At 43.3% G+C, this 19,574-nt stretch overlaps 1 protein-coding gene across 2 annotated transcripts in view; it reads right to left on the bottom strand.

Moving 5' to 3' along the window:
- The window catches only part of SYTL5 (synaptotagmin like 5), a 725,724-nt gene that overhangs the window by 317,774 nt on the left and 388,376 nt on the right, over window positions 1-19,574 (bottom strand). For both annotated transcript variants that reach the window (XM_085622910.1, XM_085622911.1), the window contains one exon: window positions 12,613-12,728. In XM_085622910.1, coding sequence (XP_085479036.1) covers window positions 12,613-12,728 — 116 coding nt within the window. The remainder of the gene's footprint in view (window positions 1-12,612; window positions 12,729-19,574) is intronic.

The raw sequence follows: 19,574 nt of genomic DNA, 5'->3' as shown, positions 1-19,574 counted from the left end.
TGTGCCTCTGCCTGCCTGTGGAATCGACGTCTGGGTTAGACTAACATGGGCTGTTTGTGCATTCACTCTAGACAGTCACACAAAGGGAGCTGAGAAGTATCCTGATGAGCCATTAGCAGGTTGATGGGTCTTCCTGAGCTAGATTGGAGATACTATTGAATCCTGAAAAGGGATGTGCCTGTCCTCTCACAATGCTGTCTCCATTCCCCTGGAGTATACCTGGAGCCATGGCTGGGCAAGGCAAGAACTTGTAAACAACAAAGACTTTCTTTTGAAGTATGCCAACTTCAAAGGCCAAAAGGGGTATAAGTATTGGACCTAAAACCCCGGACTTTTAGAACACTTCTGGACTAAGACCTTGCCAAGAAGAAGAGTTGAAGACCTGTCAGGAGGAGTACTGCCCCTTTGCTGTGTGTTGCTTTGCTGGGTTGGCCTGCAGTTGCTGCTTCTGTCTGTGGGTAGTAGAAAGGACTTGACTTTTACTTTTCTATAGCCTACATAACAAGATCTTTCTCCATGGTCTTGATGTAGAGCTTGCCTCCTGTTAAGAAGGCTCAGGGACACAAAGACTTTACCTGCAGCATTCTTAAACTTCACAGCTGGGAGGTCTGACTTGCCTTGTGGTGCCAATTCCAGTTCTGGGTCCTTGGAGGTTGTTCCTGCTGCAAAGGCATCAAGAAACCCTCAAAATAGACGCATCGCTCTTCCAGCGGCTGTTTTTCCGACACATCACTGCTGTGCGGGAAGAATTTCAATGCACTGCTGCTGTGATGCCGAAGAAATCATTACAGCGCCTGCTTGTGGCCAAAGAAAATCACCGCTGCCCGAGTTCACTATACCAGTGTCTGAAGTCCGAGACCACCGCACTGACTCCGATGCAGGCCCTGCTGTGCAGCTGAAAGAATAGACGGATCATTGAACTCTGGCTGAAAAAAATCAACGCAGTACTTGTTTGCCGCTCTACATTGGCCTCCACCACGTCCGGATTTCCACTCATCGCATCTTTGCGGCAAGTTTTTCCGACACTGTGCCTGCAGATCAGAACTGTCTTGAAATTGACACCTCACTTCCCCTACAGTCCAGATTCGACGCAACACTTCTCCTATGTGCAGCAGAACTGACGCATTACCTCCCCAAGAACTCAGTAACTGACGCATTGCTGTGTTTTCCGATGCTTCCCTCCTATTCAGCTGTTTTGCCTTGTGAATTTTGGTGCATTTGAAGGTACTTTGTGTAAAATCACTGCATCCATAGTTTCCTATGGACAGAATTGCTAAAACCTTTTAAAAGTCATATTTTGAGTTGTGTATGTTTGATTTTTGTAGTTTTGGTCTTGTTTGATTTAGAGAAAGATATTTAATTTTTCTAAACTGGTCTGGTGTCCATTTGTAGTGTTTTCACTGTGTTACTGTGTGTGTTATGTACAAATAATTTGCACATTTCCACTGAGATAAGCATGACTGCTCGTGCCAAGCTACCAAGGAGGTGAGCAGGGGTTATCTTGGGAAGGTTCTTAAGTGATTGAAAGGCTTGGCAGAAGCAAGTCTCATAAATCTGTGAGACTCTGCTCAGATGCAGGAATATCTTAGAACGTTTCATTATGGAAAAAGGTGATAGTAATATCACAATGGTAATTTACAGCTGCCATCTGAGTTGAATACTCACAGATATTGAGAAAGCAATTGCCAACCAGCAGTAAAATCCTCTTTGATTGTTGACTGCCGCAGTGAAAATTACTGCTGATGCTTAATGCAGGATCCACTGCAGTAAGAGCATCAGGGGACCAGCTATCAACGATGCAGCCAGTGCAATGGCACTGGGTCCCACGGATTTGATGTGCCCAGAATGCTTTACACCGGTTGTAGTTTTTTAACAGGCAGCCAGCTCAAGTTTTTGATTTTGTAAGTGCCTGGCCTCAGCTGGGCCTGAGTCTATGTTCACTCTTTCCTGAGGAGTGGGTGGCTGTTGGGCGAATGGTGTAGTAGAGCAAAGGATAAGTCTGAAATAGAAGAGTGCAGAAGACACAGAACAGAATGTTCTATTGGAAGCCGGAGAAATCTGAGATACACAGGTGACTTGTCGAGGCAGAGTAGAGGTGGAGAAAAAAAAGCAAGTGGTTCTACAGAAAGCCACAACAGTAACAAAACAATAGAGTAGAGTACAAAGAGAAGGGACCAGGGAGGATGGTTGATAGAAGAGAAGTAATAGCAGGAACCTAAAAGAGGGGATAAAAAGAGGAGAGAGAAAAGTATGAAGAACCGAGGAAGGCAGTAGAGAAGATGTAAAGGTTATAGTTATAAAACGGAGGAAGGCAGGGGATGTGGAGAAAATGATAGCGAGAAGGGATGAAGAAGTTAAGCTAGAGAGCATGAAAGAAAAGCTAAGATGGGAGGAAATAATTTGAAGGGGGTAGTAAGGTCAGATTACAGAAAAAGAAAATTAGAGAGAAGATAGGGAAGACAGAGAATGCAAAGAAAGAAATGGGATGTTTGAGGATCCGAGAAAAGATATGAAGGACAAATACTATGTAAATCTAATAATGGGGAGAAGGAGAGATGGAGGACGACACATGGAGGAGAAAGGGAGAAATGCTCTCGCTTGCTGGATAGGGAGCATAAATGCTTTAACACAGAGGGAGATGACTTTCCAGTAGCTCTCTCTGTGTGAAAGCAATGCTGGCTCCCGCAGGAGGCAGGCAGCCACCAAGGATCATGGGGGCCTTGAGGCTCCCCCGGCAGACCCCAATAGATGTGATTGGGTGCCCTGGGTGGGAGCACGACATCCATTGTAGAGGCTGGGCCCGAGGGATGGGGTATCCTGTGCCAAAATTGGCCCAGGAGTGGGGGTCCTTCCCTAATACAAAGAACATTTTAAAAAAGCCACCCAGCAAGTCACAGGAGGCCCTGCCCCCTTTCACCGCCACTCTGCAAATGCGCCTCCTAGCGCACTACTGGTTGGGGATGAACTCCCCTTGACTCCCGAGGGTCCTTGGGAGCCAACTACCCCTCTTATTATCTCCAGTAAGTCTCACACAGTGGGATTGCTGAGAGTCATCAGAGGCCCTGCCCCTGTTCTCCACCACTCTGCAAGAGTGCCTCCTCTAGAGTCAGATTGTGAGGGATCAAGCAGAAGTTGAGACTCGAGGTAGCTGGTGAGTTGCTGGTTGACAAGTTTTTCCAGGACTCTAACTGAGTATGGAAGAAGCGAGATAGGTCTGTAGGTGGACAAGGTCATAGAATCGAAGAAGGATTGCAGTGTATTTATTCAATCGAGCAAACAGTATTCACCAGCAAGAGTTTTAAAAAGGGTGATGAGTGCATTGTCAATGAGTTCATGACTTAGAAAAAAGATATAGTGCACAGATGGTTCAACAAGGGATCCAGGTGCAACTCAACTCATGGTCTTTGTGACCTCTTCCATCATAAGCAGAGTCGCGCTGGCCAAGGCTGCCCTCAAAGCTGTCAAGGAGGGCATACTAATGAAGTCCATGGAGTCTAGAGCAGTTTGTAGTGAGAAAGTAAGATATATCTGCTTTATCTTACCATAGAAGTAACTAGAAAGGTCATAGCAGAGGTCCTGGGATGGAGTAATGAAGAAGGAAGAGATAGAGGGAGTGGTTAATTCCTTTGTAATGGTGAAAATGTCCTTAGTGGAGTTGGCACTTTCCTGGATCTGGGAAGTCAGGAAGAGGTGCCTGTTCTGTCTCAGGTGCTGGTGATAATTACAAAGCACTGATTTAAAGGTGCATTTATTGTGAATGTTATGTGAGCTGCAAGTGTAGAATGGAGGATGGCAGAGCCAGCAATGGTTTACTTAAAACAATTTTTTGTCATATTGATCCTTCATTTCCAGTTCCCAAGCTTGGCGGCAGACTTCAGGGTGTTTGGTTTAGTTGTGGAGTTCAACAGGGCCTGATAGCGTACTTTGAAATGGTTCTGAAAACAGTGCATTTCTTAGTAGGCACATTATCAAGTCGCCTACTACAATCCGCCCAAGGCTAAGCACATTGAGCACGATACTCTTATTGTTAGTTGTCCGGCTGGAGACAGCCCTGAGTCGCAACGGCAAACAAACACATCAGCACTGCATCTCAGAAACAGTACGATTGCAACAGTGGTTTTATTATATAAACCACCTCTGAGTTATATGTGCCAGAGGAGCACTTCTAAGGATTATCCTGGATGATGTAACTAAGACGCAACCCTGCTGATTCCAATCCATATCCTGCAAAGGGGGGCAGCCTGTTTTACACCAGGCTGGCTTCCTGATACATCATACACAGATATGGGGAGTTTGGTTGTCCCAAGAGGACTGGCAGAGTGTACTTTCATTATGTTCTCGATAGTATGGGTAGGATTAGGTAGGTGTTTTCATGTAAACATTATCATATAATCACACAATATTGTCATAATGGTTGAACTGTTTATTTTCTTCACTATTCTTGTAATGCTGGTAACAATGTTTGTTTCCTCCTGCTAATAATTGCAGCTCATATTTTTTTACACAAGAATACAATTGCTTCAATACATTTTTGAAAAGTCAATTCACACATGTCTTGTGTCTCCCTCTGTTCATGCCTAAGTAACAATGAAAGGGTAGATCTGTTTACACAATTTCCTTGGGGAATTCGAGTGGTCATGTTCTGAGGTTGCAGATACCATCTAGGACCCTGTTATGGTTAGGAGTCTGGATGGGGCACAGTGAGCTAGCTAGGAATTGGGGCAACATACTCAGATGGTATGGATGGACTCAGTCCCGATATTCTGATGTTTATGTTGTTTGGATACACAGTCCTACTTAATTCGTAGGAACCTTTTGAAAGTTTCCTGTCAGAGCAGAGAGAAGAGACAGCAAGGAGGCACTCTAGACAAGAGTGTACCCCCAGGACTACTGTACATTAGTGTTTATTCTCTTTCAACTCAGATTTTTATATCTGCTTTGACAGCGCACTGTCTGCATATGTATTGTTACCAGTTGCTATTGGCTGTGTCGTATATATTTCTGTCTTCCATGTAGTGCCTGCTTTGTTTTATTTATCTTTTACTTTAGCTAAAAGAGAAATGCTACTGCTTGTCAGTCTCATAGTTAAAATAGGTGATGTAAGTGGTAAGATCAGAGGCCAAAGAGGGCGGGATCGGGGTGGGGCACGATGTGCCCAAAGGTTTTGAAAAACTGTTTCCCTACGTTTTGTGAAAAGACAACTGTCCCCAGACAGTTAATTCCAGTAGTTTAAATGCTTTAACTGAAGTGTCTTTCAGGGACCCTCCTGCACTATGAAACCAAAGGCAAGCAGACAGCTAAACAATAAACAAGCCATCTTGCCAGGGTGCCTGCTTGCCTGAAAGAAATGCAACTATGCGCAACTGGTCAATCTGCAAATGTAAAAGGTGCTTGGGAGCCGGTGCTTTCTTTAATTAATGAAATCATTTTCAGCTTTGTAATGACAAAGATTTATTCTTTTTGAAAGATAGTGCAAGAGAATTATCAGCTGAGCTTTGAAGTGCGTGCTTTTAAGGGACAGTTATATAAAACAAAAATGACATTACGTACAGTCTGGGTATTGCTAAAAACTATATTTTGGAAGTCCCAATTGGTCTTAAAATGTTTTGTGCATTTTGTATCAGTCTATCTCATACTGTGGGAATGCAAGTTTAAAATAATGACTTACATATTCACAGTGCTTTCTGTCACAGGCTAGGACTTTGTAGCACTAAAAATACACATCACTATTCTCCACTGCACCAATCAAGATCTAATTTTGTAGCTCTCTGTTTACACACACCCCTCTGCGGTGTATTAACTAACAGAGGTTTTGTAATGTACTACAGTGCATTTCCCACTGATTAACAACTTGTTTTTATTTATTTCACATTTCAATCTGCACGTTGTTTTAAATAAAGCCACCTGAAGGCGAAAGACAAAACAATGTACAGAATAGTTAGTTTTTTTAACCACAAATCTGACCCAGCCCCCACGGGCAGTGAACCCGCCCCATTGCATGCAGCATCAAAGTTCCCATTGCTTTTTTAAATGCTCTTCAAAAGCTGAGCAAGATCTTCTAATTAGATATTTATAGACCACTGCAGTTAGACAGGGTGCAGGTATCCCTGGTTCACCAGGGGATTTGAACCTAGTCTTTCGGTTACTACTGAGCCACAAGGAACCTTGCACCAGGATATAAGAAGTGTTCATGTGCCAGAATGAGCTCCTCTTGAGAGAATGCTGTTTTGCTGCAGCTCAGGAGATGTTTACCACTTCCAGTAGTTGTAAGCGTGCCTTAATTCAAGAGAATGCAAAACACTTAAATAGAGGTCAGCATGGGAGGGACTCAGATGACTATAAAGGGATGTATGGGACAACATAATGGGCACAATTGTAAAGCTTTTTTATGAGTTAATCTTCTTATTTCAGTGTGAATTACACCTGATTTTTCACGCCTAATTCATCATTTGTGAACAGGCGTGTCTTCCTCCAGGCTAATGAGTGGCTTAGCGGTACAAAAGGGGGTGGTGATGGACGGAGCATCAGAACCAATCAAACACTCAGTCAACAGATCTGGTTATGATCCATCACCGTTCTTTAGCCCACTTTGCCACCCCAGTTCAGACATGGCCATATGCAAATCAGTCTGACCCTGTGCCTCATGGGAACAGTCCAGCCCGAACTGCCAAGCCATGCCTTCCCTGGACTGGAAACAAGCTTCCTAGGACTGGTTTCTGGCATTTCAGCTGTCTTCAGCCAGGCTTGCTTGAATCCAGTGGCAAAATGAGCAAGGGACTCACGTCTGAGCATACCCTGCCAACTTATGGCGAACAAAGCAGTACAAAAGGGGGTGGTGATGGACGGAGCATCAGAACCAATCAAACACTCACACCCAGTCAACAGATCTGGGTATGATCCATCACCGTTCTTTAGCCCACTTTGCCACCCCAGTTCAGACATGGCCATATGCAAATCAGTCTGACCCTGTGCCTCATGGGAACAGTCCAGCCCGAACTGCCAAGCCATGCCTTCCCTGCACCGGAAACAAGCTTCCTAGGACCGGTTTCAGGCATTTCAGCCGTCTTCAGCCAGGCTTGCTTGAATCCAGTGGCAAAGTGAGCAAGGGACTCACGTCTGAGCATACCCTGCCAACTTATGGCGAACAAAGCGGTACAAAAGGGGGTGGTGATGGACGGAGCATCAGAACCAATCAAACACTCACACCCAGTTCGGGCTGGACTATTCCCATGAGGCACAGGGTCAAGACTGATTTGCATATGGCTGGGTTCAAACTGGAATGGCATGGTGAGCAAAAAAATGATGGATTTAGGCCCAGATCTCTTTACTGGGGTGAATGTATGACATTGTTCTGCATTCTGTCCATCAATTGTTGTTTTTGCATTTGTCACCCCGAGTGGGACGGGTATGCTCAGACGTGAGTCCCGTGCTCTCCATGCCACTGGGATCAAGCTATCCTGGCTCAAGAGGGGTGAAACCCCGAAACCGGTCCTAGGATGCTTGTTTCCAGTCCAGGGAGGACCTGGCTTGGCAGTTCGGGCTGGACTGTTCCCATGAGGTACAGGGTCAAGACTGATTTGCATATGGCTGGGTTCAAACTGGAATGGCATGGAGAGCAAAAAAACAATGGATTTAGGCCCAGATCTCTGTACTGGGGTGAATGTATGACATTGTTCTGCATTCTGTCCATCAATTGTTGTTTTTGCATTTGTCACCCTGAGTGGGATGGGTATGCTCAGACGTGAGTCCCGTGCTCTCCATGACACTGGGATCAAGCTATCCTGGCTGAAGTGGGGTGAAACCCCGAAACCGGTCCTAGGATGCTTGTTTCCAGTCCAGGGAGGACCTGGCTTGGCAGTTCGGGCTGGACTGTTCCCATGAGGCACAGGGTCAAGACTGATTTGCATATGGCTGGGTTCAAACTGGAATGGCATGGTGAGTAAAAAAAAGATGGATTTAGGCCCAGATCTCTGTACTGGGGTGAATGTATGACATTGTTCTGCATTCTGTCCATCAATTGTTGTTTTTGCATAATGAGTGGCTTACTCAAGCACAGAAAAAGTGCTTGAAATTTTTTTTTTACCACAGTCATAGATTTTCTAGAGAAATCCTCGAGCGGAATGTACTGATAGGTCTTTCATGTGGTAGAAAATTCTAAAGTGGGAAATATGACACAGAGTTGCTTTACTCATATAACTTTTTTTATCAACAGGGAAAATATTGCGCTAGTAAAGTAACTACTTTCCCAACAACTTCTTTACGCACAGGGTGTTCTCTACCCATGCCCACTATGACAATACACTTACTCATGACTTTGAAAGGGCAAATTTACATGCATATCCATGGTAGGGAACTGTCAGCAACAGGCATGTAAATACTCAAAAACATACAGGACCCAATTAACAAAGAGCCTCTACACTCGTGGCGGGATCTCCACACTGCAGTTTCTTATTGTGGTGACACCGCCACAACTGTGGAGTATCAGTCCCACCTGCAAGCACTGGTTCAAATGGTGCCCTGAAAACATATATGGTTTTTGGAATTTGTGTTCTGCCCATTTAGTATGCCTAGATTTATTCTTTCTGAACACCTGATTTTGGGACTTTTACTGTGGGTGAGTCTCACTCCATGTGCCTCTCCCATGGTAATCACATGGTAAATGAACCACACGTATTTACCGACACTGTCCGCCTTTCAAAATAAGGCTGCTGTGATGCAGCAATAGTGAGGGGCTCTTGGCTGGCTATACAAGTGCAAATGAGTGTGCACATGTGTGCGGGATGCTCGTGTAAGACTACTGTCACGGGCAGACCGGTAACGGTGCAGAGGGCACTCTGCATAGTTAGATATTGACCTGGGTTAGGTCTTATATTGTTGGAGGACATCCGTAGCTAAAGTCAGTATGATATTCTGTTTTGTCTGTAGTGAAATTGTGTTATGCACATAGGGAAAAATCCTCCGTAGAGGGCAGTTTCACTTCCCTTAGGCCTATAAAGTCCCACAAGGTATGAAACTGGTGTGAAAAGTGTGCACCCACATCATATACACAGGTCCCACGATCATACATGTACTTGGGTCCTATGGGTCATCCACCATTGTCATATTTCTCTGCGTCAGCACAGGGTCAAAGGCCAGGCCTTTTGTCATCCTGCTGGTCCAAGTTAATTACATTTCTGCCCCCAACGTGGGAGCCATGTCTCGGGTGTTCCGGGTGGGATGGGAGACCCCTGTTCTTAAGAAAACTCAAAAGGAAAACAAAAGATAAAAAGGAAAGCGGCTCTCCCGAACAGCTGGAGAGCCGCTCATAAAATATTCACTACCCATCCAGCTGGAGCAGGGCCGGCTCTAGGACGGTGCGATCGGTGTGATCGCACCGGGCGCTAACTTGGGATGGGGGCGCAGTGTTCATCGTTTTAAAAGACCTGATGCCGCGTACATTGTCCCAGCAATATTCAGCCATCAATAAAAATGTCCACTCCGGTGATTAATGTTCTTCCTGTAGAGAGACCGGAGCTTTGTCTAGTGAAAGTTTTGACTCATCATAGCACAGAGGGTTAATATGCCTGGTGCGAAGAACGTGTGCCTTTCACATCACAAAGTGCATATATTATAAATATGTCAATGGGTTACTGCTTTCATCAGAGATCCTTTTGTTACTTGCAGTTTATAAGTTAAAATCCTGATATAGAGCAGTGAGCTATTAGCAACCATCAAAGAGCTGCATGCAAACTGCAAGGAACATATTAGAGCTATATATTTTTTGCCCAGTCTTTCGTTGTCCTAATATTACAATAGGGGTTCATTTCGGTAGAAATCAATTCTTATTATTAAAGAAACCCCTAACAATGGTGTTACATTTTAAATTCTGAATTTGTGCTTTTCCAGGCCAAGAACTCTTAAACTATACGGCCTGCCAGTATGGATGCAATGTGACTCCAACTCCTTGTAGGCCTCTGTCTTATGTAACATTTCCTATCCACTGATTTACACATGTATTATTGTCTCTGTGCAATGCATGTGTGATGTAAAGTGTTCTAACATCTCAAACTGGTATGAGTGGTGGCATAAAACTAAATTAATCTAAGAGACAGTGGTTATGGAGACTTATGGGCACTGTCAAAGGGTGATAGTGAGGAAATTCGTGGCAGAGAGGGGGAAGGAGCCAACAAACATTGTCGCACACGGCGCCACCAGTGCTAAAGCCGGCCCTGAGCTGGAGAGCCCTGTAATGCCTCATCAGAGGATCATTTACATATTATTCTTGCCTTGTTGTGGCCCCTGGATGGCAGGGGCACCACCAACAAAGAAAAGAAGTGTTGCAGGGGCTGCAGGAGTTGCAGCAGACCCCCTAGATGTGACCGTTAAAACAACTGACCCTACGTTTGCAGGATCAAGGAATCCATGACCCCTCCAGGATTTTTTATCACTTTTTAAGCACTCCAAAGACTATACATCTTAGGAAAAGCACTGTATTGTAACACATATTTTTAGAAATATTTTATTCTTTATTGTTTTTAAATGTTATATTTATTTGTGATATATTTTACTATCTTTTATGGTACCAGTATTCATGCTGAATAAAGAATTTGATTGAGTGACGATTATGCATGCAGATGGCCTGAGCTTTTACTTTACAGCTGGGAGTGTAATGCTCTTTAGGGGCTGGTCCTATGACTGCCTTTTATATTGCTTGAAAGTGTATAACGGAAACACAGAGTGCAGTGCTCTCTAGGGACTGGTTCTATTGCTGCATTTTGTGTTACCTGAATATGGATAAAAAAAAACAGACACATGTTATGATAATTTCAATGCCTTGTTAACCATCGACAATAATTGTTGATCAAGTTATTAAAAATAGGGACCCCCCGGCATTTGATTGTTTTCAATCAATCTACTGGTCTTATTTAAGAACTGAGGAAAGACATTACCTTCATCATTGCAAGATTTACCCCCTAAATTGCCATGTGGTATGGAGGGATACTGTGATTTTAGTGGTCATGGCCCTTTAGGGGTCAAATGTGATTTCAGAATGCCATCTGGCTTATTTTTCATCTGCCTTGTGGATATATATGTAAATTAATGTGTATTTAGTAGTGTTTGTGTAATAAATGTACTTTTCCTTTTTCCAAAGATAAAGTACTGAATAGACAATCATTTATTGAATCTTATTATTGCCAGCAAATGGTGATTACTAGACCACTCCGCCTGTCCTTAGTAGGTCTTGAACTGCTCTACTTCACTACCCTGAGGTAGTTAAGTGCTACAATGGGGTGCTTGGTTCTGAGTAAGGGGAAACTGTGGACCTATTACTTGCACAGGTCTCACATGCTGCACAATTGATAACTCAATTTCCTACACGTTTGGGTGTCATTACCTACTTTTGAAGAGTGTTTCCTTCAGAAGTGACTATATTCTGCCCCAAATTTTGCCATCCTGTGGTTTCCCCGGAAATGGGTTAAAATTTGGGGACAGTGGAATGGATATAGAGGTAATTCACATGGAGTTCCCGACGCCGTCGCTTTAAGTGAGCAGACAGCCACAGCATAACTATTGAAAAATGCTGAGGATTGCATTGAGGAGGGAATGGTGTTGGGGTGGGAGGGGGCGATAGGCTTTAAATTGTCCATTTACATGATGTCTGGGTATTTACCAGTGCTCTCTTTTGTATTGTACCTTCTTACTGAAAAAATCAATAAAAAGATTTGAGAAAAGTATTTTTGCCGTTCTGGTGGAATTTAAGTATTCGTGGGTGCACTTTCTGAAAGTATATTTCTGGCAGTCCTGACATTTTGAGTCAAGATTGAGATCTAACAACTGCACACCTATGTTTGTAAAAGCTTTATGAGTCAGACCAATATTATCCTTACTAGTGCATACAGGATTGCAGTGCAATGTAATTTACTGTTTACTGAATCATTGCTCACCATTGGCTTCCATGTACGTGATGAGATGAAAATATAAATTTGTTTATATATGTGATCTTTCACACAATTTCAATACTAATGTAAACCACCAGTAAATAAAACGCATTTTAGACATTCAGGCTCAGATTTATAAAGCCTTGAGTTACTCTGCCCTGGAAAGGCATTCCTTGGGTGGAGCATAGGTGCTTTCACGCATCTACTCATGGATTTTGGTGCATTCCCTGATTTACTAAGACTAGTAAGCATGGGAGTGCGTCATAATGCTATGCCTTCCCAGTTGAGGTGTAATGAAGAGAAGTATGTTTATTTCTCCACATTTTTCTTATTTCTACAGCACATGTAGAAAGAGGTAAAGCCTCAGAGGCTTTGTTTTTGTGCAGGAAGGTGTCCCTTCCAGCACAAAACCAATCCTGGCTGTAACGCAAGCCCCTTACACCATGGCACAGGGCGCCTGCATTGGATTTAGGCTGCACTATGTGCGCCAGTGCAGTGAGAGAGCATGAATGCGCCATGTCTTGCTAAAAATCGCGCATTCCTGCCCTCTCCCTGTCATGCAACGCAGCAAGTTGTCTTGCTGCGTTGCATGACTTGTTAGTAAACCTTCCCCTCTTTCATTTATGCTAAGCATGGGAATGGTCCCCACATCTCATATTTAACTGTTACTTAATGTTTCAACAATGTTTGTTACCTGGGGCCTTTCTTAAGATGGACTGTCTGACAACATCACTGCCCAGAATGTTGACTTGTTTGAAGCGCTTGGCTCTCTCTTCAAAGAACCATTCACCTGTCACTATCTTCAGCTGTCTGAAAAGAAAACACAAGCACAAAGCAAAAATAGGTCATTCCATTACAGGCATTGCTGCTGGTTTACATTAAGCAATAGCACCCTTTGCGTACTTGAATCAGGCTACACCGCTGAGCACATTCACTTACATTATTAGCATAGTATACATATCCTTTCAGTTCTGAGAAGCACGACTCTGTACAATCTGACTACCGGAGAATTCCCATCATCGAGAAGGTGTGATGGAGAGAGCCAGTACGTCTCTCGCTGTGGTACAGCACTGTGGAAAAGGTGGCTTGGTGACTGAGGGAAAAACTGCTATCCTAGAAAGTTGATGACAGAAACCGTAGAGTTCCAGTTTTCCAAATCTTCCCATGAGCTGGACCCAGAGACTGCACATTGAGAGTCGATAATAAGCAGTAACAGCAGTCAAGGGATACAAGCAAACAGGCAGATTTCAACACAAAGGCCTACAGAATAAAGAAGGTCTTGTAAATGTGTTGCGTTTGAATACACATGTAAAACCCAGGGATTGGCTACTTTCTCACACGCAAGACCAATTACTCTAGCTTACCACTCCGACAGCACTAAAAGGCGAACTTTGTGCTATACAGATGCCCAGTAGGCATGGATGCCCAGTAGGCATGGACGTCATTTAGGGGTCGCAGATGTGACCCTTGACTTGCCCTTTGCTGCCCCTAGCACTGCATTTGGGACCCATGGCCTCAGAAGTGGCAAATTCAGTGCCAGGAACACAGGGGCAGTAGGATCTCCATTCTCTTTGTTTCCAGCCAATTTTTTATAACACTATTAGTGAATAAATAAAATATATTATTCACTAATAATGTAATAAAATACAATAATCTGGATTAAGTCCTTCCTTTGCAGCTGGGGTAAGTAAAACATTATTTTAAATGTATGTTGTGTGTGTGCCTGCGTGCGGGTGAGAGTGTGTTTATGTGTGAATTTGTGAGTATGTCTAAGTATGCGTGTGTAAGAGAAATTGGAGGTCAAAGGGCATGTGATGTCAGTTCCACTACCCCCAGCAATTCGGTGAATTGATATCCATGCCAGTAAGGTTACATAACCCAAACTACTGGGCCTTCTTCTGAGGTAGCTGCAACATGCACTGACGGTACAGCCTTTGGCAGAGTCCTGCTCCACACTGAAGCCACCTGTAAAAATGGAATATTAAAGGCAGCAAAACAGACTGCATTCACCTCTCAATTCTAAGATATATACAATACTTCATATGCACTTTCATCCTTAGTAAAGCACTAACGACATTGTAATTACTCTCATTATGAGCAAAGTCATATTATGTATCGCGGCTCGGGCTGCATTAAGTTAATATTAAGGAAACATTGCAGCACTGGAGATAGTTTTGTAAACACAACAAGCAAATGACAGCAACAAAATGTGCAGGTTTCAACTAAGACACTGGCTTATGGAAGTCTCACAACTGTACTGCAAACTTGTCTGTTGGGATTCTGACCTTCCGTCATGTGTACGACAGGCGTTGGTCACTTAGGACCACAACTTCCAGAACGGTTGAGCAAGATCAGCAATCGCGATCAAACATCAAAGCGGCCGCGAAAGTGAAAGTAATCGCGGTAAAGCACGGCGCCCGTGCCCGTGCACATGCACTGTAGCTCTAGGCTGGCCTGGTAGCACTTTTTGGAGCCCTCTCAATAAGTCTTGACAGACCAGCGCATGCGCTGGGTCAGGCGAGACCTAACGAATGCTCCGGGTAAAGAGAAAACATGTCTGGTTGAGTCCTTTGCTCCATCCTCTGACATTTTGTTTAGCCACCTCTTCAGCAATAAACAGGCAGGTTTGTTTCAAATCCATAAATTATTTTTTCTCAGGCTAGCGGGGTGCTCAAGAACCTCGGGACCAGGGGCATAATGCTACCAGTGCCTTCCCATTGAGATGGTCCTGTTCATATGATGATTTTGCAGCTACCACTGGAATTAGACTTTTATAATATGGTACATCCTGTAACTGCACACAAAGCAAAGACTCTCATCTTTAGCACTCACCTCTGCAGCTGGCATAATAGACACTTCAGGTTGTTGTGTTAAAAAACTGTAAACTGTATAGTGGTACATTTCTTTAAGATTGCTAGATATCTCGAGGCTATGACGTGAACTTCTCACAAAAATTCCTCTCTATATTTTAAATGTTTTATAGTTAAAATGTGCTTCTAAAATTGTGGAAAATGTTAGTTCTGCTTTTTAGGTTTGTATCCTTTATTCTCCAGTGACTGACGTTCCATCTGTCTAAGGAACTGTTCCTGACAAATTCCATACGGCAGCAAGAAACTTTCCGTAGGCCTCGAGGGACAAGACATCAGTAGTAACAGGACAGAGCGGCTGCTTGGGTGAGGGAAATGCCAGGTAACGGGAGGTTACTTCACATCACATCCTGGCTAGTCTCTGAGGGGCTTATTTATGAGAGCCCTGCGCCACATTTGCACCACGTGATAATGCTTGACACCAGTGGTGTAACATAATCCCCGAGCTTCCTGGGACCCCCTAAGCAAAAAGCATTTGAAATGCAATATGTCTCGCATTTGTGAGAGTTTGAGCTATTGGCATTGTAAATGACAATAGGGCACTTGCATCAAAGTATGCATTAGTGATTCCTAATTTGTGAATTTTATTAAATCGAAATTTAGGAATCACAAATGCTTATGCATGTAGGAATCACACACAAACATTGCAATTCCTACACATTCCTTATTTGCGACTCGCAAATTGTGAATCGCAAATAAGGAATTGCTTCCTATTCATTCCTATGGGCCTAGAGGCCCATAGGAATGAGTGGGAATTGCATGCGCAATTTGCGCGTACTAAATAGGTACTCGCAAATTGCGCATGCAATTTCAAGGGTACAATGGTGCCAAAAGGCCACCCTGATGCACCCCCGAAATTGGCATGTGTGCACATGTGCCACATGGCACTTTGAAAAATGCACTTTTGTGCATTTTTCTAAGGAATCGCAAATTACCATCCTCTTGAAAATGTCAGTAATTTGTGATTCCTTAATGCAAAGTCGCAATCTCAGATTGCTTCTTGCATTGAATTTGAGGGATTGCCTAAAGGCATTCCAAATTTAGGTAATCGCAAAATTTGCGGTTACCTAAATTGAGAAATTGTATTTGGGTTGATGCATCCCAAATGCATAAATACCAGTGGCAAAGTGGCAGATTCTGCGAATCTGCCCCTTTGCAACCGGTATTTACAATGATGCATGTGCCCAAATGTCTTTTAGTTATGTGTTTTGAAAACCTGCAAGCAGTAGGTAAACAAGCACTTTGTACTTGTAGTCCTTGCTTACGAGAAGCAAGGCTGGTAGTAACTGCACCTCTTTTACTGCTAGCCTTGCTTCTCGTATGCATGGACTATAAGTAAAAAGTGCTTGTTTAAGTACTGCTGGATGGTTTCAAAACACATCAGTAAGGACATTGTCATTTACAATGCCAATACCTTAAAGTCTGCAAAATGTGAGACCTATTGCATTGCAAATGCTTGTTAAGAGCAGGTTGAGGCTACATCCTGCATGCCATGTTCTCTGCTGACCCTTAATAAAAACAAGCATTGGCATAGCCAATAGGTCTCGCCTTTGGGACCTTATAAGTGTTTAGCCATGCAACAGTAGATGTTGTTGCACCAAGGATATTGTGCTGGATAACTAAACACTTATAAGGTCCCAAAGGCGAGACATATTGGCTATGCCAATGCTTGTCTTATGTTGGGCTCAGTCACCACTGGAAATGTATTAATTTCACAGATAACCCTTTTCTCTTCCCTATGCCTAACAGTGTCCTTCTTGTCATGTCTGCTACTTTCAGCCTTAATCTAATTGAAGAGGTTATGAATTTTATCAATGACATGACTGGCAATAGATCTGACGCCTTGCTGGCTTTTCCAAAATAGAAGCTTGCCATCACAAAGATGGAACCAATTAACCAAATAGGACAAGGTCAAAGAATGAATAACATCCATGGTATATGGTGTGAATTTAGGAATAATCAAAGTTCAAGCACAATGACAAGGTAGGAGAATGACAAAGGACTAAAAACTAGACACCAGAATCCAGGCAGGAGCACCAGTCCTGAGGGGAAGGGTCAATCCTGCCATCGTGAAGAGTAAACAGAAATGCTACAATGCATCACATTTTTCTATTCATCCTCTTTCGTAGTAAGACAAGTACAACAGTTCCAAAGTGAGGATTTATGAAACCATGGGCATACTTGTATTGTGGCTGCATGGAGGTGGTCATCTTATAATGAGAAGGTTTCAGTATACAGATTTAACAGCCATCGTTGAATACTTTGGGTTATTGCCAACTGAGTCAGGAGCTGGAATTAATAGGCCTGTGTGGTCATAGATGCGAAGCAAGCCTGACACTCCAAGAGACCATGCCTCTTCTACCATCTGTACATCGTAAAATGGGAGGCTAAATGAGCGCGGGCATCAGACCGAAGGGGCAGGTGGTAGGGGAGAGGGAGGCACATATTAGATCAGTTAACTACAGATACATTTAAGCCCAAGGCCTTAAAAATGATCTGCAGCCCTACGTGAAATTGGGCATTGCTGATCCAATTTAGAAAGAGTGTAAATTAGCATAACCACCATATTTAAGAATTGTTGGAGCTTTTTAACTATGTTGGATAGTATACCTAAAAACACTTATTCACACAATCTAATCTGGATTTTATTATGGATTCCACATCAAGAACATACAAATAGAGCAGTATAAAAAGAGATGACCCTCCTTAATAGTATAATCTGAAGGAAACCAAAAGTTACAACACTGTCTTGCTTCTCAAACAACAGCAATATATCAAGATGAAACCCAAGATTCTTGACTTTGGATGCAGATGATAAAGGGCAAACCATACCCCTGCTCCATAAGGTGCGGTACCATGACGGAGGAAAAATAAAGTGAAGCCCCAGAGGAAGTTGATTGAAATGCAAGATATGCAGCGAGTTATCAACATTCAAAACAGACAGCACCAAACCTTCTCATATTGGCCCCTAGTGGGTGACAATCATGACTTTGGTTTTGGCTAATTTCAGCATGAGTCATTTGATTCCCAACCAATTCCATAACAGAAGTAGAAGCAGAAGCCATGCACTGGACAAGAGAGGCAATGGCTCAACAGAAGACAGGGGGCAGTGAGGGGTTCTGAGGAACATTGCAATGTAAGAGCCTGGCAGTGAAGACGAACGTGGAAACAGAGACTACTTAGAAGTTGTCAGGAGAAACGATGTACACCTTTCTAACCCTCTTCCTTTAAAGCCCAGTGAAGACAGATGAACAAGGCAGTAGGTTAAATGTAGCTGACAGATTAAAACAAAAGTTCTGACACAGCCGACATCAGAAACAACTCTGAGGTTGGCCAGCATGGCCAGAAAAAACCTGGTTGGGCCCTAAACCCAAATCTAAGTCAAGATATCTGTTGTATAAACATCCTGAGCCTTCAAGACCTTACCAACTTGAGGTAGCGAAGAAATAAGCCTTAAAGTGACCTATCAGATGGATCAAAAGAGGGGTTTTAGTAGAGATCGCAGTTATAAACTTATAGTATTGAAAAAGTAACCCGGAACAAAGATTTTATATAAGGACAAATTTGAACACTGGAAGAACAATGTCTGAAAAACTCTTCGGAATCGAAGCAGGGTAGGGAGCCTGGAGCAGATTCAAAACCAGCAAAGATGGACAGAATTTGCTAATCATCCAAAGGTATAGAAATGTCAAAAACAGAACAGGTAAAACAGGAAAGAATTGAGGGGCATATTATCAAGAAACGGCTATAAATTATCGCCGCTTTAGCGGCAGAAAACTGCCGCTAAAGCGGCGATGTGATGTGGAAACTATGGAATACAGAGTAGAAGAGTAAATTTGGGGGGACCGTGATTGCTGATAGAACTAGAACTAGAGGGGGAAACTACCAACTGCTACACAGACAAAGTAAACCTGAGGAAATGATGAAAGGAAAAGTGTAAGTGATGAAGAAAGTGGACTGGCAAAGAGAAACAGGAGACACAAGAAAGACACCAACTGCAAATGACAAATAAGGAAATCAGAACAGTTTTAGAGAGACCAGAAAGGTCACCAGAGCAGAAACTGTTCAGTTAAAACTTACAGAAAGACAATGGAAACTGTTACTGGGTAGTTAATGAAGGAAGCATCTTCCCCCAAAAGAGTATGGAAAGGAGGAAAACGAGAGTCACTGATAAAGATGGGACAGGTAAAGACATCACAAGCTAATGAAGAGTTTAGAAGAAGACATATGAATTGTTGAAGATAAAGGAGAATATAAAATTAGAAGCCTCCTGCTGAGAGAGGGACGTAAAAAGATAGAAGGAGGTGGGTAGAGGGTCGGGAACACGCATTTAACCGTAGCTACTAATAGACAGGCAGATAAATGCAGCGAAGATGGAATTGCTAGGCAATATATAAAAAGAGAACTAGAACTTCAAAGAAGGGACAGGGAATAGTAGAGCGTGTGACGAGATGGAGACAGATAAAAATGAGCCAATATGGTGAACATAAGGAATGCATGAGACTAGAGAGAAGCAGGGAAGAGGAGCAGAGAAAACAGCTGGATTGGAGGGAATAAAGCTATCAGAACTACAGACAGGGGCTGATAAGACCATCACAAACTACAAGGGAGTGAGTGGAGAGGACACAAAGGGCTTAGGGGGTGCGGGCACACAGAGATAGCAGGAAGTTCAGGATTAGGGTGATAGCTGCGACTAGTAGAGGCCATTAAGTACGAGAAGGTAGAATAAGGTAGCAGGGCCACCGAGTACAGTGAGGAAGATAACAGGGGGACAGGCAGGAGCACTAGA

Source organism: Triturus cristatus, chromosome 8 (assembly GCF_964204655.1).
Source record: "Triturus cristatus chromosome 8, aTriCri1.1, whole genome shotgun sequence".
Classification (NCBI taxonomy): domain Eukaryota; kingdom Metazoa; phylum Chordata; class Amphibia; order Caudata; family Salamandridae; genus Triturus; species Triturus cristatus.
Note: the sequence above shows the minus strand (reverse complement) of the source record. Positions and strands in the feature narration are given on the sequence as shown.